The 24,267-nt window shown below is 47.9% G+C and overlaps 2 protein-coding genes across 11 annotated transcripts; both read left to right on the top strand.

The window, feature by feature from the left end:
• Positions 1-1,956: 1,956 nt before the first annotated feature.
• CD22 (CD22 molecule) lies at positions 1,957-16,130 on the top strand. Of its 10 annotated transcripts, none has more exons than XM_023539865.2 (15): positions 1,973-2,019; positions 2,403-2,453; positions 4,557-4,612; positions 4,863-5,237; positions 6,199-6,489; positions 8,295-8,561; positions 8,716-8,979; positions 9,856-10,113; positions 10,320-10,583; positions 10,666-10,929; positions 12,471-12,567; positions 12,682-12,757; positions 12,938-13,062; positions 13,639-13,714; positions 13,919-14,201. In XM_023539865.2, exons 3-15 carry the CDS (start codon positions 4,579-4,581, stop codon positions 14,066-14,068), a joined length of 2,541 nt encoding a protein of 846 aa, XP_023395633.1. In that variant the 5' UTR covers positions 1,973-2,019; positions 2,403-2,453; positions 4,557-4,578; the 3' UTR covers positions 14,069-14,201. The 10 variants fall into 10 exon arrangements, with proteins under 10 accessions (XP_023395636.1, XP_023395633.1, XP_023395637.1 ...); XM_064293545.1 differs by lacking the exon at positions 1,973-2,019 and adding an exon at positions 3,996-4,041 and having other exon boundaries at positions 2,429-2,453; XM_023539868.2 differs by lacking the exon at positions 2,403-2,453 and having other exon boundaries at positions 1,957-2,019.
• A 1,172-nt stretch (positions 16,131-17,302) lies between these two features.
• FFAR1 (free fatty acid receptor 1) lies at positions 17,303-24,261 on the top strand. Its single transcript, XM_003420803.3, has 2 exons — positions 17,303-21,565; positions 23,281-24,261. Exon 2 carries the CDS (start codon positions 23,359-23,361, stop codon positions 24,259-24,261), a length of 903 nt encoding a protein of 300 aa, XP_003420851.1. The 5' UTR covers positions 17,303-21,565; positions 23,281-23,358.
• Positions 24,262-24,267: the final 6 nt, after the last annotated feature.

Raw genomic sequence — 24,267 nt, 5'->3', positions numbered from 1 at the left:
AGGCTCTGTTATTTTTTTAGTCTATTTTCTCTATTGTTCATATTAGATAATTTATATTCTTCTATCTTCCAGTTCACTGATTCTTTCCTCTGTACTCTTCATTCTTCTGTTGAACCCATCCATTGAGTTTTTTTTTTTTTTTAATTTCAATTATTGTATTTTTAAGTCTAAAATTTTTCTTTGGTTGTTTTTCACATCCTCTATTTCTTTGTTGAGACCTGTTTCCAAGCATATTCATAATTGCTAGTTGAAGCATTTTTATGATGGCTGCTTTAAAATCCTTGTCAGATAATTCTAACATCTGTCTCATCTTGGCGTTGGTGTCAGTTGGTTATCTGTTCTCATTTACTGTATTTTTATGCAAATAACATGTATCTTCTATATTTGTTTGCCAACCGCTTCCTCCCCTCATGAAGTATTTTTGTAAGCCCCGCTATGCCAATTTTTTTTTTACATGTTGCTGTAAAAACAAATTAGCATAGTGTGCTTATGAAAATATCTCATAGGGGGAGGGAGCAGTTGGTAAACAAATGTAGAAGGTTTGTGCTATTTGCCTAAAAATACGGTGGTTTGAGATCTTCCTGGTTCTTAGTATGCTGAATGATTTTCAGTTGAAAACTGGGCTTTTGGGGTATTACGTTATAAGACTTTGGATCTTATTTAAATCTGTGTTTTAGCAGGTCTCCCGACATTGCTCCAGCGAAGTGAAAAGGGCACCACCCCATCACTGCCAGGTCAGGGTAGAAGTTCAGGTCCTCCACTTGGCCTCTGTTGTTATCTGGTGGGAAAGCCTCCTTGTTACTGCTGGGTTGGGGTGAGAGCTCAGACCCCCAACTAGGCATCTGTTGATACCACCCTGGGTGTGAAGGAGAGGAGCACTTCATTATTGTTCCACATGGCTTCCAGTGACATTGTGCATGGTGGCCTTGCTACCACTAAGTGGTGGTGAAAGTCCTGACTCTTCATTAGGCCTCCTCTGACAAGTGATAAGGAGGTGGAATGCTTTATTACCTCTCGGTGGGGGTGGAAGTCCAGGTTCCCCATGAAGTCTTCACTGACACTAAGGGATGGTGAGCTTGGTGGGGATGAGGTTCCCAGTTCCATACTCGACCTTCTCTGAAACCCCTCTAATAGGGGGAAGGGAAGCTTGAGGGGTTTCTCATTATAATCTAGCAAGAATGGAATTTTTAGGCTCTCCTCATTCAGCTTTTGCTGGTATGAGTTTGGTGCAGCCTCAATTTTTTCTATGTGTTTGGCTGAAGTAGAGCTGTTATTGCCTAAAAAGTTTCTGTCTTGCTAGGCTTCCCCTTTCTTGATACTTTGGCTAGAGAGAGCAGGTTTTTGCTGGATTTTTTTTTTTTTTGTCTGCATCCTTTGGTTTGTCCAGGTGGCTGGCTTCTCTGGTATCCAGCCTGGAATTCTGAGGCAAAAAGAAAACCCAGGAAAATCACCAACATGTCATTCCTTGGGTGACTTTCCCATTCAGTACACTTTGAACAAGATACCTTTTTCCTTACTTACATCTATGTCTCTGTCCTTTCAATCCTTGGGGGCTGCCAAAGCATCAGTGTAAGTGGTCTGAGTCTCCACCACTCATGCCCAAGGAGAGAAAACACCTTCAAGTTGACATGTACCTTTATTGGCAGGCTGCAGTTCTAATCTGCTTGACTTGAATCATTAATAAAATGAGTGAGCATTTCCTGAGGGCTGGGTAGAAGGGGAGTTGTGGATCAACCAGCTCTGAAACTGATCTGGTGTGGAAAAACCATACACTGAAACTAAGAACTGACTAGATATTCAAGCATTCCTTCCAGTGTAACTCCAAGGCCATGTCCCCTCCATTGTCTTTTTTCCCCACTCCCCAAATCATGATGCCTCTTGCTCAACCCCAGAATCACAGAGAAAGCAGGAGGCGTGGCCAAGGGCGGTGACAATCAGGCACTAGAGACTTCACTGCACTTCCCCTTTTACTCTCACATGCTGCCAAGGTCCCTGAAGAGGGAGGACACGAGGAAACAGGTAAGATATTTTGTGTTCTTTTGCATTCAGAAAGCAGGTATGGAGCAGCTGCTTTGTGCTGGGCACAATTCTTAGGGCTGGGAACACAGTGGTGATGTCATTCCTCTCTTGCCTGTGTTAACAACAAGCTAGATCCTTGTCTTTGGGCAACTCCCTTGCTGGACTTAATGAGTCTTCTAAGAGTAGGATGGGTCTCTGGATGCCCAGTAGGGAAGAATGGAGTCAGGAAAGCCAGCTTCAAGGTCCTACAAGACCCTAAATGGGCCTGTGCTGAGCAGGCCATAGGTCTGGACAGTATGGCCTAGCCCTGAGCCTTCGTGCTTAATGACTATGGGCCCTAGCTTCCATGCCGTATCCTGTCTCAACAACCTTCTAATTCCTAGGCCTGGGGCCATACTTCTTACTTTCCAGAGACTGTCTGGGAGCTCCTTGAGGTAAGAATGCAGCCCTACTCTAAGAAGTGCCCCTCTCCTACTCATTCTGGGATCCTTAAGCTAGGTAGGCCCTGATGAGAGCGTGGCAGGTGGGTGTTGGTAAAGGGGCAGTATTTGCCACAGGAAATGGAATCTAGCTCTTGCCACAGCCCTGTGGAAACCCTAGAGGGGACCCCAAAGTGCATCCCTCAGAACATTGCCCCTACAGTTTTTGTGGCACTCCAAGCCAGCCCCCACATTTGGAAATTTATGTTGCACGCACAAGCTTATTGAAGGGTTTGAAAAGTCCTACATTAAGCACTCCATTTACCTTTTTAAGCCTGCTTTCCTCAAATGGATGCGATCTTGGAGACTTTTTTTTTGGTGTAACACTATTAGCACCTGCAGAACCAGTGTCAGCCCTGCCTGGAGAACCTGCCCCAGCTTCAGACCCTCACTCCTGATTCATGCTCAGGCCAGGCCAGTCCAGAATCCCCATCCTGCTTTCAGCAAGCAGCTTAGCTTCCCCCACTCCTGGTATACTAGATAACCAGTAGTCCTCGGCATGAGCCAGGCAGACTGGGAAGATCAACAGCAAAGAGGAGGGCATTGATGCGTGGGAAAAGTTGGTGGGGCTGGTGGGAGGGGCGTGAGCCTGTGCTGGGACAGGAGACACACTCGGTTGACACATCCTGTTGGCTCCCAGAGGACTGGCACAGAAGGCACAACCATGTAAATTGAGACTTAATTTTAACACTATGTAAATTTAATTCTATGTAAAAGTCTAGGAAAGGAGCCCTGGTGGAACAGTGGTTAAGCGCTCGACTGCTAACCAAAAGGTCAGCGGTTGAAACCCACCAGGCGCTCCCCAGGAGAGAGATGTGGCAGTCTGCTTCCGTAAAGGTTAAAATGACAACCAAACTCATTGACTCAATGGCAATGGGTTTGGTTTTTTAAAAAAAGTCTTGGAAGGTGGAGGGCAAGCTCACTGCATCCAGTGAAGCAGGAGTTGCGAATTGGCACTCTTGGGTTCCTCCAGACCACACACAGTTTTGTTTGGCAGCACAGACATTTTACTTATTCAGTTTGTTTCCTTTTTTAAAGCAGGACATTTCACAGGAAACTCTTGCTCCCTATTTCTCTTGAAAGATTGGGCAATGATGGGCCTATTTTCCTCCTTGGCAACAATTGGCTGGAACTGCGACAGTCGCTGCCTTTAGACAAGGCTTGACCTTGTCTCCACCTGGTTGATTTACATTTTCTGTCCAGGCTCTGGGGGCACCTGAGTGGGACCATTGGGCCACAGTCTTCTAAACCCATTGCTGTCGAGTTGATTCCAACTAATGGCAACCCTATAAGACAGAATAGAACTGCCCCACAGAGTTCCCAAGGAGCGCCTGGTGGATTCAAACTGCTGACCTTTTGGTTAGCAGCCATAGCTCTCAACCACTACACCACCAGTCTACTAAACTAAAAAAAAAAACTAGATCCCTCTAAATGCCCTTCTGGCACCTTACTTTTTTTAATTTTTATTTATTTTTTTCCTTGGTCTTTGAAATCAAGGTTTGACCATGTCTCTCCCTTGTGTAAAACTCTTCACCCAAACCAGGTGGGTTTCTTCACTGGGAGCCCCAGGGGGAGCTCAAAGTTACCCAGAGCCTGGCATTTGAGGTTCTCAGTGTGGTCCCAGTGAATGCCTGAAATATGGATAGGGAGTTTATAAAATTATAGATGGATGGATGAGTTGATGGATGGATGGGTGAATGGTGGATGGATGGATGAACGGTTGGACGGGTGGGTGGGTGGGTAGGTGGATGGATGGATGGATGGATGGGTGAGTGGATGGATGGGTGGATGGGTGGATGGATAGGTGGAATGAGCCTGAGACTGGGTGCTGGAAGAGACAGACAAGCTGGTGCTCCAGGGCCCTCAGGTCAGAGGGAGAGTCACAGCATATACAGAAAAGGCCCTATGAATATCCAGCTTTCTACATCCGATCATACAACCAGATATGGGCTTCCTGGGTTTGGAAAAATGGATCAGAGCTCAGTGGGGGAGCAAGAAAAGCCATCTTGGAAGAAGTAAGTGACCAGATTGCTCAAAGGCAAACTCTTCCTGGTTCAGGCTCCTACCTAGACACGACACCATGCGTCTCTTCGGCCCCTCGCTCCTGCTTCTCGGTAAGGTTTTGGCCTAGGTTGCTACTTGGGTTTGGATATGGCAGTGGGAGCTGGATAAGGAGGAAAGACCTGGGGCAAAGAAGAGTAAACGTGGGGGAGGATGGGGGCAAGCAGTTCACATATACACTTCTTTCTTTGTATCTTGTTCTCTTTGCGTATCTCTCTATCTATCCCTCTATCCTCAGAGGGCATTCTTTATTCCTTTGAAAGCCCTGCATTAATGCTTTCTGATCATTGTGACGGGTTCCAGAATACTTGGCTTTCTCTGACTCAGCTTCATGGAAGGTTGACCACCCTGGCACTCTCTACAGCTGGGAAGGGGCTTGTGTCTGGATTCCCTGCCTCTACAAAACTCCATATCGGTCAAAGCCCCTGGAAAGCTTCACTGTGTACCACAATTTTAAGTATGACAACATCACCAAGAACTTTACGGGGACCATCCTCTACACCAACAAGGAGGCTCTTCCTTACCCAGAGAAAAGCAGGGTAGAATTCCTGGGGAACTACAAAAACAACTGCAGCCTGCACATCAAGACAGTGCACGTCAATGACAGTGGTCAGCTGGGGCTGAGGATGACAGCAGGAACTGATAAATGGATGGAGCCAATAAACCTCAATGTCTCTGGTAAGACTTTTGAGGAAGAGGACTACTATCTCTGCAGAGCAAAGAGGGAGGTGGGAAATATGCCGACTTCCTGGAGCAGGGGGAACAAATAGAGATGCCTGTAGAGGCCAGGCAGGGGATGCCAGCGAGTGATGTGGGCAGCACCAGACAATGGGGCTGTGGTAACCTGGAGCATGAGCACTCATACCGCCTCAAGCAGGAGGCTTCCCTTCAGTTCCTGCCCATTCTGGCACACAGGAATCTAGGTCCCAGCTACTGGTTTTTCAAGAGAAGCTGTATATCTGCATTTTTTAGTGAAATCTCCCAAAAATGTTAATGTTTGTGACTAATTCTATTCCTAATTAGCCCTTGCATAGGTTAAATGATACATGCATAGGGGTTTGATATGACCCATCGAACGTAAGTCTGAGGCCTCTGCCCTAGGCAGTCTGATCACTCCAGTCCAAGTCTATTTCTTTGGTGGTCAGTTCTAAGCAGCCCTATGTCCACAGTGAGAGAAACAGCCTCGGATCCCGTAGTCTGAGAGTGGTCCAGGCCTGGAGAGAGCTGTGACTGGCCACACACAGGCCGATCCCACTGCAGAAAGGCAGTAGTTGCCGGTCTCCAATATTGTGGCCATTGAACAAATACAAGTTTGTCATTCAAGCTAAGAAATACACGCTGAACGAAACTGACGAACTTCATTTACGGGCCTTGGAGTAGCAATCTTGAGGACATTTAGAAAGCACATGTCAGGATGTGAGAATGAAATAAGTATGAGATGTAATTTCTGAGGAGGTTTAGTATACACAAGACCTTTCAGAGAGTATTTCAGCTGAGCAAAGTTGATTCAAAGCAGAGAAAGGCAGTGATTTCTGAGGGGCGTTATTTGGGGTAGAAAGTCTGAAGCCAAGTGTAAGATACGTCTACATAACTAGTTCTCAGTCTTCCAGGCCTCAGCAAGATCCCTACTCTTTTGCAGAAAAGCCTCCTCCACCTCACATTCAGCTCCCTCTAGAAATCCAAGAGTCCCAAGAAGTCACTCTGACCTGCTCACTGAATTTCACCTGTCCTGGGTACCAGATCCAATTGCAGTGGTCATTGGAGGAGTCAGCTGTCACCTTGATCTCCATGGACCCCAAGACTGTCTCCACAGAGAGCAAGCTCACGTTCCACCCGAACTGGACTCACCACGGGCAGAACCTGACATGCCAGCTCAAGGATAACTCAGGGGAGATGCTCTCACAGGAAATGGTGCAGCTGAATGTGAACCGTGAGTCTCCCCAATGCTCCCAAGGAAAGGATGGGGTCCTTATCACCTTCTTCCCACCCCGTCAGTAAGCACCAAGAATCACAGCGTCTTAGTTTTCTAGTGCTGCTATAACAGAAATGCCACATGTGGATGGCTTTAACAAAGAGAAATTTATTTTCTCACAGTCTAGGAGGCTAGAAGTCTGAATTCAGAGTGCCAGGTCCTGGGGAAGGCTTTCTCTCTCTGTGGGCTCTGTCATCAACCGCCCCTGGCTGTGGAACTTCTCAGTGCAGGGACCCCGGGTCCAAAACATGTGCTATTCTCTTGGCTTTTGTTTTTTGGTGGTATGAGGTCCCCATGTCTCTTTGGTCGCTTCTCTCTTTTATACCTCAGAAAGAGATTGACCAAGATACAGCCTAATCTTGTAGATTGAGTCCTCATTAACATAACTGCTCCTATCCCACCTTGTTAACATCATAAAAAACAAACAAACAAAAACCCAGTGCTGTGGAGTCCATTCTGACACATAGTGACCCTATAGGACACAGTAAAACTGCCCCACACGTTTCCAGGGAACACCTGGTGGATTCGAACTGCTGACTTTTTGGTTAGCAACCGTAGCTCTTAACCACTACACCACCAGGATAACACCACAGAGGAAGAATTTACAACACACAGGAAAATCCTATCAGGTGACAAAATGGTGGACAATCATACAATACTGGGAATCATGGCCTAGCCAAGTGGACACACATTTTTTTTAGGGGGGGACATAATTCAATCCATAACAAACAAAACGTTAATCTTCCGCAGTCACCCACAGCTGGGGGTGGCTCAGGCAGAGCTTTGTTCCCTCCTCCCCCATCCCTGTTTTCAGCCCCAGTGTTCCAGGAAGCAGCTTCATTTTAGCGTCTGTGTTGGTGTGACAGAATAAAATGGTTGAATCTGTCCCCAACCTACAACATAATTTTGAGATTATCTAGTTAGGCCTCTCCCCACCCCCTGAGGGAAATTTTTCATACCATCGTTATTCACATCTGTACCTCATTCATTCATTCAATAAACGTTTATTGCATACCTACTAGGTAGTCAGGCCCTGCGACAGTTCCTGGCAATACAGAAGTGAGCAACCAGACAAAGTTCTTTCCCACATGGAGCTAGTACTGCAGTGAGAGAGACAAACAATAAATAGATAATAAAGAAATATGGATATAATGCCAATTATGTGAATATATTAAGAAAAAACAAGGTGAGGATGGAGGAAGCGGTAAAAGAGACCTCTCTGAGGAAGGTAAATATTTGAACTGAGACCCGAATGAAGAGAGAAACTGAGGCAGGCAAGTATTTGGGGGAGAGCACTCCAGGAAGAGAAAAGTGCAAAGGCCTTGAGGTGAGAACTTGCTTGGTGTGTGCACAGCAGAGCAAGAGGGCGAGAGAGGCTGAAGCACAGTGCATCCCAGGAGCCAAGTCTGGGAGGGAGTGGAACACTAGATTATGTGGGCCGGGGTAAGGGGTTTGGATGTTGTTCTAAGTGTGGGCTCTACTAAATGGCTTTAAGCAGGTAGTGACAGAGTGTGATTGACACTATAAGGAATCCTGCTGGCTCCTGGTGCAGACCAGTCTGTGCCGGGAGGAGCAGAGAGACCAGCTGGGAGGCTGTCATCTGACTGCTTAGACCAGCCCAGCCTTGCTGACTGGGGCAACTGAGTGACTGCACGCGTGTTCATGCCTGTGTAGGCCACTGCTGAGTCTGAATAAAAGCATTGCCACTTCTCACCATTTTCCACCCTCCGAGAATTCCCCCCGCTGGCCCTCTGTTCCTGCAGACTCTCCAAAGTTGAAGATCGAGATCAGTTCCGGAAAAGCCACTGTCATGGAAGGAGAGTCTGTGATTTTTACGTGCCTTGTCATCAGCAGCAACCCAGAGCATGGAGATATATCCTGGTTCAAGGACAGCACCAAACTGATCATGCAAAAGACGAACGTGTTAACTCTGTCCACAGTGACCAAGAGAGACAGTGGGAAGTACCATTGTCAGAGCTTCAATTCTGTGGGCGCAGGAAAGTCGGAAGACGTGGTCCTCCATGTGCAGTGTGAGACTCCCTGGAGCTGGGGAGGGGTCAGGCAGGGAGTTAGTGGGAGGGGGGCCAGGCTGAAACCAAAGCCCTTGACCGGTGAGCAGTGGAGGCTTGCACAGGTTGGAGGTCTCTCCTCACCCCCACCTGTTGCCTCTACCACTTCTTTCAGTTACGCCAGAACCTTCCAGTGTTCAGATCGTCCCCTCACCAGCTAATGAGGGAGAGATGGTGGAGCTGACTTGTACATCGCTAGCCTACCCTCCTCCTACAAATTACACCTGGTATCACAATGGGCAAGAAGTTCAGGGAAGGAGAGAAAAGAATTTCCAGATCCCAAAACTTCTCCTCTGTCATGCTGGGAATTATTCCTGTTTGGCAGAAAACAGTCTTGGTCCTGGAGAGATTGGCCAGGAAGCTGAGTTGGACATACAATGTGAGTAGTTACAGTACTCCTGGGTTCTAGGGAAAGAAGATAAAAGTGAGGGGAGGGGGAAGGAGATGCCTGGGTCCTATAAAGGATATCAAGTAAGAAGCCAGGGTCTCCTAACGTGTAAGGTCCTTGGGGCAGGTGCTTTTGTCTTTTTTTCACAGTTGTATTTCCAGCATCTAGAATGGGGCCTGGCTTGTGGTAAGTGTTCAGTAGATATTTGCTGTATGAATAAATGACAAGATGTCCAGACCCATTGAGGGACACAGAGGCTTAGCATCATTAAACAGTAGCTGAGTTCCAGAAAGAATCCTGAAGTTTTTGGGGGAGAATTGGAAACAAAATGTCTCATTACCATTCTTGGACCTTCTTTAACACAGTGACCCCTGGCACTGGGTTGAGCCCCAGACAAAGAGAATCCGTAAGTTTGATCCTTGGACTCTGAGATGTCTGAGCACTGATGGGGATGCCCAAATCCTAGACATCTAGACAGCAGCTAAGGTTTTTGAGTGTTTACCATGTGCCACGTTCCACTTTAAGGGCATCATCTCATTTTTTCCGTTCAACAATTCCCTGAGTTGGGTGCTCTTAGGAGTAAACTAGGCCCACAGCTCTTAGTGGCAGGGTCTAACATGCTGGCTGCAGAGCTGTGCTCTTAACTATTGCACCATCCTGCCTCAAATCACATCAAAGCAAAATGCCCAGGGTAAGGTTTCTGTCCTCACACAGATGCAGGAGGGAAGCACTAGCTTTCCTTTGATTAATTTTGGACCTGTCTGAATAAAGAGGGCAGGTGGGGGGAGACAGAGGAAGCAGGAGGGAAAAAGCTTTATGGATACTTGCCTTTTCTTCACCTACCTCTCTCTTTTTTTTTTTTCCCAGATGCCCCCAAGGGGGTGACCATGGTGATTCAGAATCCGACACCAATTCGAGAAGGAGACGATGTGACCCTGGTCTGTAACTACAATTCCAGTAACCCTAGGGTTACTGAGTATAAATGGAAACCTGAAGCCTCCAAGAATAAGTCATTCCCCGAGGTGATGATGATTAGAAAAGTCACCTGGGATGTCAAGCCAATCACCTGCGAGGCCTGTAACCTCTGGTGTTCGAAGGCTCCCTTTGTCACACTGGATGTCCACTGTGAGCAACCTGGGCAGGGGGATCTGGGAGTAGGTTGCCCAGTTGGAATATGGGGATCTAAGGGTTAGAAGGTTGGAGCCTGGAGCAGAGTCTTCCCAGAGAATTGAGGGGAGAGAGCCAGGCCTCAGGGCTGTGGGGAGGGGAGGTCCTGGGGGGAGGAAGATGGGAGAGAACCTAGAGGTCAGCCTGAGGCTCTCGTTCTCCAGATGCCCCCAAAGACGTCAGGGTCATGAAGATCAGCCCCAGGACTGAGATCCACTCAGGGCACCCAGTCCTCCTTCGATGTGACTTCTCAAGAAGCCACCCTATGGATGTCCGCTTCTTCTGGAAGAAAAATGGAAGCTTTCTGGAGGAAGGACAAGAGCTGAGTTTTGACTCCATCTCCCCAGAAGATGCTGGACATTACAGCTGCTTGGTCAACAACTCCATAGGACAGACCACATCTGAGGCCTGGATGCTCCAAGTACTGTGTGAGTGACCAGAGCTGGAAGCTGGAAACAGAGAAGAGTGGGTACCTGGCAACGTAGATGCTGATTTCGCTTCTCCATACAGATAAACCTAGGGGGCTGCGGGTGTCCATCGCCCCACAAGACAGAGTGATGGAGGGGAAGAAGGCAACCTTGACGTGTGAGAGCGATGCCAACCCGCCTGTCTCCTGGTATACCTGGTTTGACTGGAACAACCAAAACCTCCACCATGCGGCTCAGACGCTGAGATTGGAGCCTGTGAATGTCAAGCACTCTGGCGCCTATTGGTGCCAGGGTAACAACCAGCTGGGCATGGGCCAGTCACCCCCCAGCACCCTCACTGTCTACTGTAAGGCTTCTTCCCACTTTCTCTCATGCTTTTCTCTGGCCCCATTGCTTCTGCAGCTTTCCCCCAAGGCTGTGCCTCCCAGACTACCTTGTACCTTCTTCCCTTTCTCCTCCCCTCCCCTCTCCATTTCCTGTAGACCCAGCCCAGCCTATCTACTCAAAAGCAAATCCCTGGCTACAGCCTCAGAGCCCCACAGCTCACCTGCCCCCAGGGGTCACCCTGTCCCTCTTGTAGGTTTTTCTCTTTCACTCCCTCTCCTGGCTCAGCCTTCTTTAGGACGATTCCTTCTCAAGCTGTCTCCACCTTCATGTATCCTGAGCTTCTACTGGGTTCTTTCTCTCTGACTCTCTCTGTCCTACCTTGTTTTTATCTTTTAAGATTTTGGTGGTTTTTAAAAAGACAATACGAGTACATGGTAAGAAAAAAGCACAAAAAGGCAAATAATGGAAAGATAGACACTTATTCTTGATCCCGGAGAGCTCTAATTCCCTCCCAAGAGGTATCTATGGTTAGCAGCCTGTTGTGTCTCTTTGCAGAGATATCTATACGTGTACAGCATACATGTACAGATCTGTGTTCGCACATCCTTCTTTGCTACACAAGTGGCAGGATTTAGTCCTGGACTTTTTTTTTTCATAAGATAATACCACTTGGACATTGTCCTATATCAGTGCATATAAAACAAACAAACAAACAAGAAACCAAACCTGTTTCTGTCAGTTCAATTCCCACTCATAGCAACCGTATGGGACACAGTAGAACTGCCCCATAGGGTTTCCAAGGAGAGGCTGGTAGGTTCACATTGTTGACCTTTTGGTTAGCAGCTGTGCCACCAGGGCTCCATCAGTGTATATACAAGGTGTCTAAAGAGTTTGCAAACATAGGAGAGCTATCTCACTGATTTATTGTACTTTTGTACATTAGTGATGGGAGCCATGACTCTAAGTTTAGAGGATCATCACCTGCAAAGCTGGAGATGAAAGGAAAGCATCATGAGCATGTTATTTGTAACTAACACATGGTATATAAACAAGTGTTCCCTGTGTCTCCAGGCTTTTCAGACACCCTGGAGACCTGCCTCTTGTTGTGGTGGCTGCAGTGTATTCCGTTGCATGAGTCCCATGTATTTTATCCACCCGGTGCTCTCCTCAAGGCTATTTGCAGTCTTTCACTTTGGGCAGGACAACCTCCTACATGGAATGGCTGAGTCAAAGGACAGGTGCATTTTAAGCTTGGATAGAATTGCCAAACAGCACCTGAAGAGGTTGCATCCATTTATCAGAGTAACGTGCTCTGTCTGTCGCAAAGCAGCAGCGCCTCATGAGAAAGAGCTAGCCCTTTCCTCCCAGTGGGAGCTCCAGCTGGCAGAGGCTGCCTTCTCCCTCTTTCTCTGCATCACTCTCCCAGTCCATGGAGGGCGCGTACAGGCAAGAAGGACAGCACCTGAATGTCGAGGGAAATCGAGGGTGCTTTCCAGGCAAATACCTCTGGGTGGAGCTGGTTCTTATTTTATTGATCGACAGTTCTCCTTCCTTCACCAGATAGCCCAGAGACCATAGGCAAGAGAGCAGCTCTGGGAATCGGGGTGTGCCTGTCCATCTTCATCCTGGCAATCTGGGGGGTCAAGGTTTACAGAAGGTAAGCTCCTCCATTTCTCTCCTTTGGCTCAATCCTGAAGCCTCTGCATGCTAAGTCCGCAGGGTCCAGTTCCCACTCTCCTGACCCCCAACGAGTGTCTCTCTATCTCTGCAGTTGGAAGAAGATTCGAGAGCAGCAGGAGCTTCAGGAAAATTCCAGTGGGCAGAGCTTCTTTGTGAAGAATAAGAAGGTAGGATGAGAGAAAGGTGACATGCTGGGCAGAACCCTTGAAGTCAAGCAAAGAAACTAGGTGAAGAGGGGTGGTAAAAAGCACTCTGGGGGGGCGGGCGCTGGGGGATCAGAGGCCAGGGGAAGAGAATTAGGGGTGGGGAAAGGAGTGGTTAGAGCTGACACCTTGTCTCTCTCCCAGATTAGAAGAGCCGGCCTCTCCGAAGGGCCCCACTCCCTAGGATGCTATAACCCAGCGATGGAAGATGGCATTAGCTATGCTGCCTTGCGCTTTCCTTTTGGGGAGACGGACACACCAGGCGCTGAGTACTGAGGGTGCTGGGAGGGTGACTTCTGCTCCCCGGGAGGGGCATGGAGGCAAAGCTCCTGCTCCACCTACCCTCTTTGTGCCAGGCCCATGCCAGGCACTGCCATACCCCCATCACCTTATTCCATCTCCTCAACAACCCTCTGGGCAAGTAATGGCCTCCACCGCTGTACCTGTTTCTTCAAGCCAGGAGCATATATGCCTAGAGTCAGTCTTCATCATGAAGGTCAAGACTCCATTATACATACAAACATTCGCTCATTCGGTGCATATTTGTTAGCTCCTACTGTGAGCATTTTCGAGTCCTGGTGGAGCAGTGGTTAAGAGCTCAGCTGCCAACCAAAAGGTTGGCAGTTCAAATCCACCAGCCACTCCTTGGAAACCCTGTGAGGCAGTTCTACTCTGTCCTGTAGAGTCACTATGAGTTGAGCAGTAGGTACCTGGGATACAGTAAATTGCTTTTAGATAAGGAGGCCAACAACCGTGGTGCTGCTCGGGGACTAGGAGAGTTGGAAGAAGGAGGGGAGTTCATGTGAAATGCTTCATTTGTGGTCATCTGTTTGCCTCCCTCTCAGTGATGTGGGGACTTCAGCCAGTGTCTCAAACATGGAGGACATGGTCACTTACTCTGTGGTGCAGAAGCGGCGAGTGGTAAGAGGGCAGGGCTATGCTGGAGGGCGGGGGGAGGGCGAGCATGAGAGCCTGGTCTCGGTGTTGAGGCCTGTATGGGAAGGACTTGGGTAGACTTCAGTAGTGGTAAGGGCTGGGCGTTGGGGAGGGTTGCTCAGGTGTGGTCAGATGCGCCAAGTCTGACCACACCCATGCCTGATCACGCTGTTTGTGTCTGGGGTAAAGCCCAAGGAAAGAGGGACAGAAATGAGGCAGAAAGATGCTGACTACGGCCAATTTCTGAACAAGAGGACACCGGCTTGGGATCTTGGATCCTCAGCTGAAATTAAGCAAAGAACGAATGGGCAGGGAGAGCAGACGGTGGGAGACTGGTGACCATGAGTCCACACTTACCATGATGTGGCTTTCTCAGGGCGACTATGAGAATGTGGCTCCAGCTTTTGCAGAAGACGAGGAGGGGATACATTATTCAGAACTTGTTCATTTGGGGTCTGGGGAACGGCCTCCAGCCCAGGAAGGAGTGGAATACGTGACTCTCAAGCCATGATAGGCAGAACCAGCTCTGGTGGAGGTGCCCAGGGGCTGCAGGGGAAGGGAGGTCCAGAAGCTTTCTCGAGCCCCTGCTGCTCAGTCGCTAAGTTACGTAGTCCCCCTCCCCTCAACACACACACACACACACACACTTACTGCTACTTAGTCAGTGTGGAGAACCTTGTGCATGGCCCTGAGCCAGTCTTCCTTTTCTGTGCTGGTAACACTGACTCTCCAAAGGGCCTGTCTTCTGGTCCTTTTCCACTCTCCTTCCCTACCCTTTGCTATAAGACTCCCCAGCCATCTGTACCATCTGCCCCCTAAACCCCATTCCCAGTACTATTTTTTTCTTCTTCCTCCTTCTCACCTCTTTACCCTCACCCCTGCTCTGACTTCCCCACTCATGAATCTCATGCCCTATTTCTGCCTCTGAGATATAAAGTCCAGGGGAAGAGGGATGGAAATTAGGTAGAAAGAGGAATGGTTTCCTGCTGGTTTCTCCTCTAGAAACATGTCTACATGTCAGCAAGGCATTTCATGGAGAGGATAACGCTGCCGCGGCCCCTACCCTCAGGGGTCTGGTGGCCTAAGACAGACATGGTGTTGTGGAGAAACATGTAAGGAGCACAGAGCTGTACAATAAAAATGGCTCAGATACCATTTCAAAGAACCTGTGAATTATTTCCAGCCTGTGGAGGTCACGGTGTTTGGGGACAGAGAGATGGGAAAGGCATCGTGGTGGACTTGGGGATAAGGGAAAGGAGTCAGAGTAATTTTATGATCCAATAAGCTGATCGAAGAGTCCATTGTCTCATTGCAAAAAGTACACCGGCTTTGTGTGAAGACACGCCTGAATTTGAATGTTGACTCTTCTACCTAACTAGCGAAGTGATCTTGGGCAAATTTCACCAACTTATCTGAGCCTCAGTTTATTCATCTGCAAAAGGGAGATGCTATCACCTACCTTGCAGTTGGTTCAAGACAGGAGGTGAGGTGTACACTTTATATGCTGGAGTCACATGATAAGAAGCCCAGCACAGCAGCCAAAAGTCTCTAATAAAACCAATTCCCATCTTCATCTCTTGAGGAATGTAAAAGGGGAAGCCAATTCATTACTTGCAACTATTCTCAAAGTCACTCCTACCAAGGCCTTTCACAACTCACAGCTGCTTAAGAACTGCTCGAAGACCAACTGTCTGGAGGAACTTCACAGCTTTTCTGTCTTTCACCATCATCCCATCAGTTCTCTGTTATGTTCACCGATTTACACTTTGCAGATAAGCCCTTCCATGTTTTATCTCTCTCCATTCATTCTCCTGCTTCTGCCAATGGGCCAAGACCCATTCTCCTTGGAGGGCAGAAAATATATGGTTAATAAATCCCCAAGATGGTGAACGTAAAATTTCCGGCACATCATTGTTGCTGCAGGAGTACCCCCTTTCTTTCCTGCTTCTGCTAGATACCAGAATGAACTCTAGGAGAAGAAATTCTGGTCGTTCTTACAATTACAACAGAGTGAGGTACTGATTTCCCCATCAATCTACTTTGTCCCCAGTTGGATTTCTTGTGGGTACCATTAATTTTTTCTATGATCTAGAAATATTTCTGGAGGAAGGGGAGACTTCAATAATTGTGTAAATGAGAGGAGAGGGTGTACGCCAATGTTCACTGCAGCATTATTCACAACGGCCAGAAGGTGGAAACAACCCAAGTGCCCATCAACAGATGAATGGGTGAACAAAATGGAATGTTATCCTTCCGTGAAAAGGAATGAGGTACTAACATGTGTTATGACATGGATGAACCTTGAAAATGTTATGTTGAGTGAAATGAGCAAGACACAAAATGACAAAAATTGTATGATTTCATTTATATGAAATATCTAGAGTAGGCAAATGCATAGAGAGAGAGTATGTTATTGGTTTTCAGGGGCTCAGGGGTGGGGGAAACGGGGAATTATTGTTTAAGGGGTACAGAGTTTCTGTTTGGAGTGGTTAGAAAGTTCTGGAAACAGATGGGGACTGTTGCATAAAATGCCATGGTTTGTATACTTGAAAATGTACAGTGGTTAAAATGGCAAGTTTTGTGTTGTGTATGTTTTAATACAATAAAAAAAATAGAAAAAAAATGAGAGAGGAAGTATTTTAGGGTTATGTACCCAAAATGAGGTCTGGTGTCATTCAATCACTCATTCATTCATTCAGCAAATGTTTACCAAGCATCTGTCACTGAGCCAGGTGCTGGAGTATAAAAAATATCAGAGTCCCACTCTCATAATCTAGAGTCTTCCAAGTACTTTTTTGTTATCTAAGACCCCTTGAGGTAACAGAAGGCAGCCCCAGGCCTGATGAGGCCTGGAACATGTTCCCTGGCAACCAACAGGTACCTTCCCTTCTTGTACCTGAGCTCAGCTGCTGAAATAAACCTGCTTTACGACCAATTGACTGGGAGATGTGTCTGTCAACAGGCCCCAATGAGGCATGCAGGACAGGTGGCCGAAAACTCTGAGGCAGGAACGCCAGAACACAGGTAGCCACCCTCCCAGAGCCCAGATAATTGACCATTCATTCAATAATACTTATTGAGCAAATTATTCCATTTTCAATAGTGCCTAAAAGAATAAAACACATAGGAATAAATTTATTATACAATGAAAATGATAAAACACTGCTGAAAGAGATTAAAGAAGACTTAAATAAATGGAAAGACGTTCTGTGTTCATGGATTGGAAGGTTGAATATTGTTAAGATGTCCATACTACCCAAAGCAATCTATAGATTCAAAGTAATCCCTATCAAAATTCCAACAACGTTCTTTACAGAAATGGAGAATCCAGTCTTCAACTTTAATATGGAATAGCAAGAGACCCCAAAGCAATGTTGAAAGAGAAGAACAAAGTAGGAGGACTCACACTTCCTGATTTTAAAACGGTATAAAACAAAAACCCAGTGCTGTCGAGTCGATTCCGACTCATAGCGACCCTATAGGACAGAGTAGAACTGCTCCATAGAGTTTCCAAGGAGCGTCTGGAGGATTTGAACTGTTGACCCTTTTGTTAGCAGCCGTAGCACTTAACCACTACGCCACCAGGGTTTCCAAAACAGTATACAGTTACAGTAATCAAAACAGCCTGGTGCTGGTGTAACAATAGACACATAGACCAATGGGATAGTATTGAGAGTCCAGAATAAACTCATACATCTATGGCCAACTGGTTTTTGACAAGGGTGCTAAGTCCATTTGATGGGGAAAGAAGAGTATCTTCAATAAATGGTGTTGGGAAAATTGGATTTCCACATGCAGAAAAATGAAAGAGGATCCACGCCTCTTGCCACACACAAAAACAAATTCAAAATGGATTAAGGACCTAAATGTGCAAACTAAAACCGTAACATTCTTAAAAGGAAAAGCAAGGACAGTGATGTCGCACCTAGTTTTTAACAATGGATTAGCAAATATAACAACGAAAGCACAAACCGCAAAAGACAAAATAAATAAATGGGACCTCATAAAAATTAAAAAATTTTGTTCATCTAAAGACTTTTCAAAACAGTGAAAAGATAAGCTACCTACTGGAAGAATATCTTTGGAAATCATATATCTGACCAGATTCTAGTAACCAAAATATATATAAAACTTCAGCAACTTAACAACAGAAAGAGAAATAATCTAATCAAAAAATGGGCCAAGGACTTGAATAGACATTCCACCCAAGAGGACATTCAAATGGCCACCAAACACACACAAAGATGCTCAATGCCATTAGGCATCAGAGAGATGCAAATCAAAACCACAACGAGATACCATTTCACTATGACTAGGATGGCTAAGATGAAAACAAAAACAGAAAATAACAAATGCTGGTGAGGATGGGGAGAAATTGGAAACTTATCCATTGCTGGTGGGAATGCAAAATGGTACAGCCATTGTGGAAAACATTGTAGTGATTTCTTTAAAAATTAAAAATAGAACTACCATGAAATTCAGCAATTCCACTCCTAGGTATATACCCAGAAGACTTGAAAGCGGAGACTCAAACAGAGCCTAGTACACCAATGTCCACTGCAGCACTATTCACAATAGCCAAAAGGTGAAAACGACCTAAATGCCCATCAACGGACGAATGGAAAAACAGAATGTGGTACGTACATACAGTGGAATACTACTCAGCCAGCAGGAGAAATGAAGCCTTGATACATGCTACAGTGTGGAGGGAGCTTGAAGACATTATGCTGAACGAAGTAAGTCAATCACAAAAGGACAAATATTGCATGAGCTCACTTATACAAAAGAACAAGAACAGTCAAATGTATAGCGTTTATCAGTGGTTACTTTTTTTTTTTTTTACCAGGGGCAGGACGCGTGGGGGTGGGGAGAGATTACGGTTTACGGGACACCGAGTTTTGGGTTACAGTGATGGAAAAACCCCATTGGTTGAGGGTAGGGTTGCACAGCCAATGAATGTAACTGCCGTCAATGAGTTGTACCTTTGTAAAATGTTGACTAGGCAAAAGTTGTGAGATAGATGTGTTTACGACAGGGAGAAAACAAAGAAAAGAGAGTAGCTGCAGAGGCTGCTTACGTCCAGCTAAATATCTAATGGGTTTTGGTTCCTTGGTTTGGAGGTTTAGGGTCATGGTTTCATGGAATATCCCAGTTAACTGGCCTAATAACTTGTTTAGTGGTTCTGTTCTACCTTCTAGTTCATTGCTTAGTGCCTGGGGTTTTACAAGCTTGCAAGTGTCCATCCAAGGGACAGCAATTGGTTTCTATTTGCCTGGAGCAACAGAGGAAGAAAAGTCAGGAATAGGAGGAGGAAATGGAATGCGTGGCTAATTGCCTCTATGAACAACTGCTCCCTTTGCCATGAGACCAGAACAGGATGGTGCCCGACTATCACTACTGAGCATTTTAATCAAAGATTCTATAGAAGAATCTTAATCAAGAGGGAAAAAGCTCAGGACAGAAGTTCAAGTTTCCATGGAATCCAGACTTCCTGGATCAATGGGAGCTGCATGAACCCCTGAAAACTATTGCCCTGAGATAATCTTCAAACCTTAAACCAAAAATACCCCCTGTAGTCTTCTTAAAACCATAGTTTAGCTTAACTAGTAAAGAATGTTTACCACGAGCACTATGCTCTTTTAAGCTCTATCTATATGGGATCGAATTGACAATAGCAATTTGAAAGACTAGATAGGAAACTTAGGGGACAGCGAGTTTATGTTAGTGGGGAAGGAACAACTCAAAAAAGAAGGGTGAGAATGGTTGCACAACTCGAAGAATGTAATCAATGTCACTAAATGGTACACGTAGAAATTGTTGAATTGGTGTATGTTCTGCAGTGCATATTCACAAAAACAACAGAAAATACTTACCGAACACCCACTATGCAACACGCAGTGAACGAGGCCCACAGAAACCTTGGCTCTTGAAAGGGTAATGTTCTATCAGTGGAGATCACCAATGTGATGTCGCAGAGTCACAGGGGCTCCGAATAAACACCATGCAGGATTAGTACAGAGAGAACTACTGGGGGCAGGGGAGGTGCCGGTTTCACCGGAGGGATCAAGGCCGACTCTCTGAGGACGTGATCGTGGACAGAGACCTGAACTACCGGGTGGACGGTCCAAAGCAGAGAAGATCTTGAAGATGTCTCCCTTAACACCCAGCTTTGCTCTTCTCCCAGATGCTCGTCACAGGATATAAAGTGGAACTCCTTTTCATTCTTTGCTCAGTTCTGTCAGTTTCAGTGTTTCCCAATTATCAAACCCTAGACAGTTTTTTTTTTAGACAGTAGGTGACAAGATTTTCTACATTTAGAGTGAGGTGCTGGATCATGTAGGAAGGGTTTGGAAAGGAGGCAACCAAGAATCAATTTAGTGACTTGGAGGTATAAAAGGCTTAAAAACCACAAACCCTTTGCTGTCAAGTAGATTCCGACTCATAGCAACCCCATAGGACAGAGTAGAACTGCCCCGTGGGGTTTCCATGGAGTGGCCGGTGAGTTTGAAATGTTGACCTTTTGGTTAGGAGCTGAGTTCTTAACCACTGTGCCACCAGGGCTCCATAAGGGGTTAGGGCAGGAAACTAGAGAATTTCTTTGGAGGAAGTTATTGGTATGCTGAGAATCCCATTTCCTACCACCACAATCCTCCCCTGGAGAAGGGGTGAGGATGCTACATCCCACCAAAAGCCTCATGAGAGGGGCTTCCAGGAGGCCACCCAGAGAAGCTTGTTGTAGATGTGCTGGAATCTGAGAGGGGTATAGCGGCCTGGTGACTGACACACACATCTAAGAAAACTGAAGTTGAGAGGCTGTGGCTATCAGTCTGAAGTAGCAGAGGGAGACAGACAGACAGATGGAGAGACACGCGCAGAGTTGGAAACACAGAATCACAGTAACAGAGGACTTTCCTTCTCATGAGCCAGATGCGAGCCACTTCTGAGAGGAAGTCAGCCTAGAGCTCCTTTAAATCTTGTTCTTCTGGGTCTTCCTGGTAACCCCAGTAGTGAGATGAACAGAGGCTGAGGGAAGGAACTCAAGTAGCCAGGGGAGGAAAGCACATCCCCCATGCCTGAGTGCCATCCCGCGTCCCTACACAGGTGCCCAGGAAGGAGTTGGCTTCCAGTCACACAGCTCAAGAGACGCAGAGTGGAGGCCACCACCCGTTACTCCCGTGCCTCTCCTCCTTTGCCCTCCTGTCAACACGGAACGGGTCAGAAACCACTGTCATCAAGCTAGAAGGGCAAGGAGAAGCACAGGCAAGAAAATGGAGGACCCGACGGCACTGGGTGACTGGGTTGTCCTCACCAAAGATGTCCGCAGCCTGCACAAGCTGAGGAGGGGAGAAGCTTTACCTCAGACAGAAGTTTTCATTGTCCTACATATTAATTTTCGATGGAGATGATTTGGGTGACTAAAGTGACAGAAGCACTTTTTGTTATCTAGGAGTGAGCCAATAAGGCACAGGGCCTGCCCACAATTTCATGCAGGAGTAAGACAGAGTTAGCCCCAGAATAGGCCTGAATGGGGGAGCAGGTGGGTGGGAGAGGGGATAAAGCTGTGTTCTACTTGCACCCTACGAGTCTGTTCCTTCAAAGTCCTGGCTGCATACTCCCCACCCTGCCCAGAAACAAAACAAAACAAAACAGATTTCTACTCAGCTGTAGGCTGAGATGCCCCATTAGCTGCTCACCCAAGCTGCTAGTGCCTCAGGCTAATGGCCCTACAACCGCGCCCTTCTTTCTCCCTTCCGGCTCATTGCCCATCCTGGGCATCCTTGCTCAGCCCAGTGAGGGGGACTCCTGAGCCTCAGAGACATCTGGCCATGCCAAGAGGTGAGTCTGTCTTTCTGTACCTCCTATTTCCACCAATAATTTATTCCCCAAACCCCCAAATACCCTGCCCAGGGTGCCCTGAAGGCGGTAGAGGCCCTGGCTGAGGGCGCCTGGCTTCTGCCAGCTGCCCTCTGCCCTGCCTTTGCCCTGGCCCACTTTGCTCCCCTCTATGTGGGTGAGGGCTTCCTGGCTGCCCTGAGTGCTGGCCGCTACCTGGGGGCAGCCTTCCCCTTGGGCTACAAAAGCCATCCAGAGGCCACACTACTCCTGGGGTGTGTGTGTGGCTATATGGGCCCTTGTCCTCTGTCACCTGGGTCTGGTCTTGGGGTTGGAGGCTTGAAGAGGCTGGATGGACAATGCCACCAGCTCCCTGGGCATCCATCAACACACCAGTCAGCAGCTCTCCAGTCTGCATGAAGGCCTGGGACCCAGCTTTAGCTGGCCCTGCTTGCTTCAGTCTTTTCCCAAGATACTGGCGGGACCTGGCTTGCCCTTAGGCTTTTCCCTGGGCAACCCCTCTGCCTGCCCCTCACCACAACCTCCATCTTATCCAGAACCCCGACTTCTCCTCCCCTCAGCTGGGAGTCACCACCAGCCTTTAATCACCTGCCCTGCAGGCTCTCTCCTGTTGGGGTATAGCTCCATTTCTTTCCAGGGAGCTGGGAGGAGAGGATTAAGTGCAAGAGTCTAACTTCCATTTCAAAGAGAAATGCATGATCAGGCTCCACCCTGTTCTGATTCTCTCTGCTTCTTCTTTCCCCAGAGTCTCAGAAACCCAAAGGCCTTCTCTCCTCTGGGACCTGCATGCCTGTACTCTATCTTTTCCTCCTACACCATGGTCGCTCTCTTCATTTTAAGAGGTAATAGGGTGGTGGCGCAGTGGCTAAGAGCTTGGCTGCCAACTCCACCAGCTGCTCCTTGGAAACCATATGGGGCAGTTCTACTCTGTCCTGTGGGGTCGCTAAGAGTCGGAATCAACTTGACGGCACACAACAACAACAACAGAGTAGAAAGACAGCAAAGGGCTGGGGGCTAGAAGTCCTCATTTCTAACCCAGACTCTCGCTAATTGGCTGTCACTTCCCTCTAAACTCATTGCTGCGGAGTCAGTTTTGACCCAAAGCGACCCTGTAGGACAGAGTAGAACTGCCTCATAGAGTTTATGGAGGGGACCTGGTAGCGCAGTAGTTAAGAGCTTGGCTGCTAACCAAGAGGTCAGCAGTTCAAATCTACCAGGTGCTCCTTGGAAACTGTGCAGGGCAGTTCTACTCTGTCCTATAGGGTTGCTATGAATCGGAATCCACTCAGCAGCGACAGGTTTGGTTTTTCTTGGAGGGGTGGGGGAGGTAATCTTTATGGAAGCAGACTGCCACATCTTTCTCCCACAGAGCAGCGTGGACCTTTCGTTTAGCAGCTGAGTGCTTTAACCACTGCTCCACCAGGGCTCCCTTGCTTTCCTCTAAACCTAAAATCAAACCAAACCTGTTGCCAGCGAGTGGATTCTGACTCATAGTGACCCTTGGGGAGACAGTAGAACTGCCCCATTGGGTTTCCAAAGATCAGCTGGTGGATTTGAACTGCCTACCTTTTGGTTAGCCGCTGAGCTCTTTACCACTGCACTACCACTTCCCTCTAGGGGCCTCCATTTCCTCAACTACCCCTCCCTACATGGCTTCTACTACTCCAAGCAGCTCTAAAATCTGTTTGTGCTTCCAGGAGCTCTTCTCTGATGCTGTGAGACCCAAGGACGTGGAGGAAGTTGATTGAGGAGCTGAGGAGGCCAGCACCGGCCTCATGGACCTGCCTCCGCAGCTCTTCTTTGCCCTCTATGTGACTGCCTTTGCACTGGGCTTCCCGCTCAACGTGCTGGTCATCCGAAGTGCCGCGTCCCATGCCCGGCTCCGCCTCACTCCCAGCCTTGTCTATGCCCTCCACCTGGGCTGCTCTGACCTCTTGCTGGCAGTCTCTCTGCCCCTGAAGGCAGTGGAGGCCCTGGCTGAGGGGGCCTGGCTTCTGCCAGCTGCCCTCTGCCCTGTCTTTGCCCTGGCCCACTTCGCTCCCCTCTATGCAGGTGGGGGCTTCCTGGCTGCCCTGAGTGCTGGCCGCTACCTGGGGGCAGCCTTCCCCTTGGGCTACCAAGCCATCCGGAGGCCATGCTACTCCTGGGGTGTGTGTGCGGCTATATGGGCCCTTGTCCTCTGTCACCTGGGTCTGGTCTTGGGGTTGGAGGCTCCAGGAGGCTGGATGGACAATGCCACCAGTTCCCTGGGCATCAGCACACCAGTCAATGGCTCTCCAGTCTGCCTGGAGGCCTGGGACCCAACTTTAGCTGGCCCTGCTCGCTTCAGTCTCTCCCTCTTGTTCTTCTTCCTGCCCTTGACCATCACAGCCTTCTGCTATGTGGGCTGTGTCCGGGCACTGGCCCACTCAGGTCTGAGCCACAGACGGAAGCTGAGGGCAGCCTGGGTGGCTGGGGGGGCTCTGCTCACTCTGCTTCTCTGCCTCGGGCCCTACAATGCCTCCAATGTGGCTGGCTTCCTGCGCCCCGACATGGGAGGTGGCTGGCGGAAGCTGGGGCTTATCACAGGTGCCTGGAGTGTCGTACTCAACCCACTGGTGACTGGTTACTTGGGAGGGGGGACTGGCCAGTGGGTAGCATGTGTGGCAAAAATGCAAGAGATGACATCTCAGAAGTAGTAGCTA

The sequence above is a fragment of the Loxodonta africana genome, chromosome 11 (assembly GCF_030014295.1).
Source record: "Loxodonta africana isolate mLoxAfr1 chromosome 11, mLoxAfr1.hap2, whole genome shotgun sequence".
In the NCBI taxonomy this organism is placed as follows: Eukaryota; Metazoa; Chordata; class Mammalia; order Proboscidea; family Elephantidae; genus Loxodonta; species Loxodonta africana.
Note: the sequence above shows the minus strand (reverse complement) of the source record. Positions and strands in the feature narration are given on the sequence as shown.

Bases quoted from the DNA above. Each gene is read 5' to 3' on its own strand.
- CD22 (XM_023539862.2), top strand. From the start codon at position 2,344: ATGACTATGGGCCCTAGCTTCCATGCCGTATCCTGTCTCAACAACCTT. The intron at 8,562-8,715 runs GTGAGACTCCCT...CACTTCTTTCAG, and splicing joins CGTGGTCCTCCATGTGCAGT to TTACGCCAGAACCTTCCAGT. The intron at 10,930-12,470 runs GTAAGGCTTCTT...TTCCTTCACCAG, and splicing joins CAGCACCCTCACTGTCTACT to ATAGCCCAGAGACCATAGGC.
- FFAR1 (XM_003420803.3), top strand. From the start codon at position 23,359: ATGGACCTGCCTCCGCAGCTCTTCTTTGCCCTCTATGTGACTGCCTTT.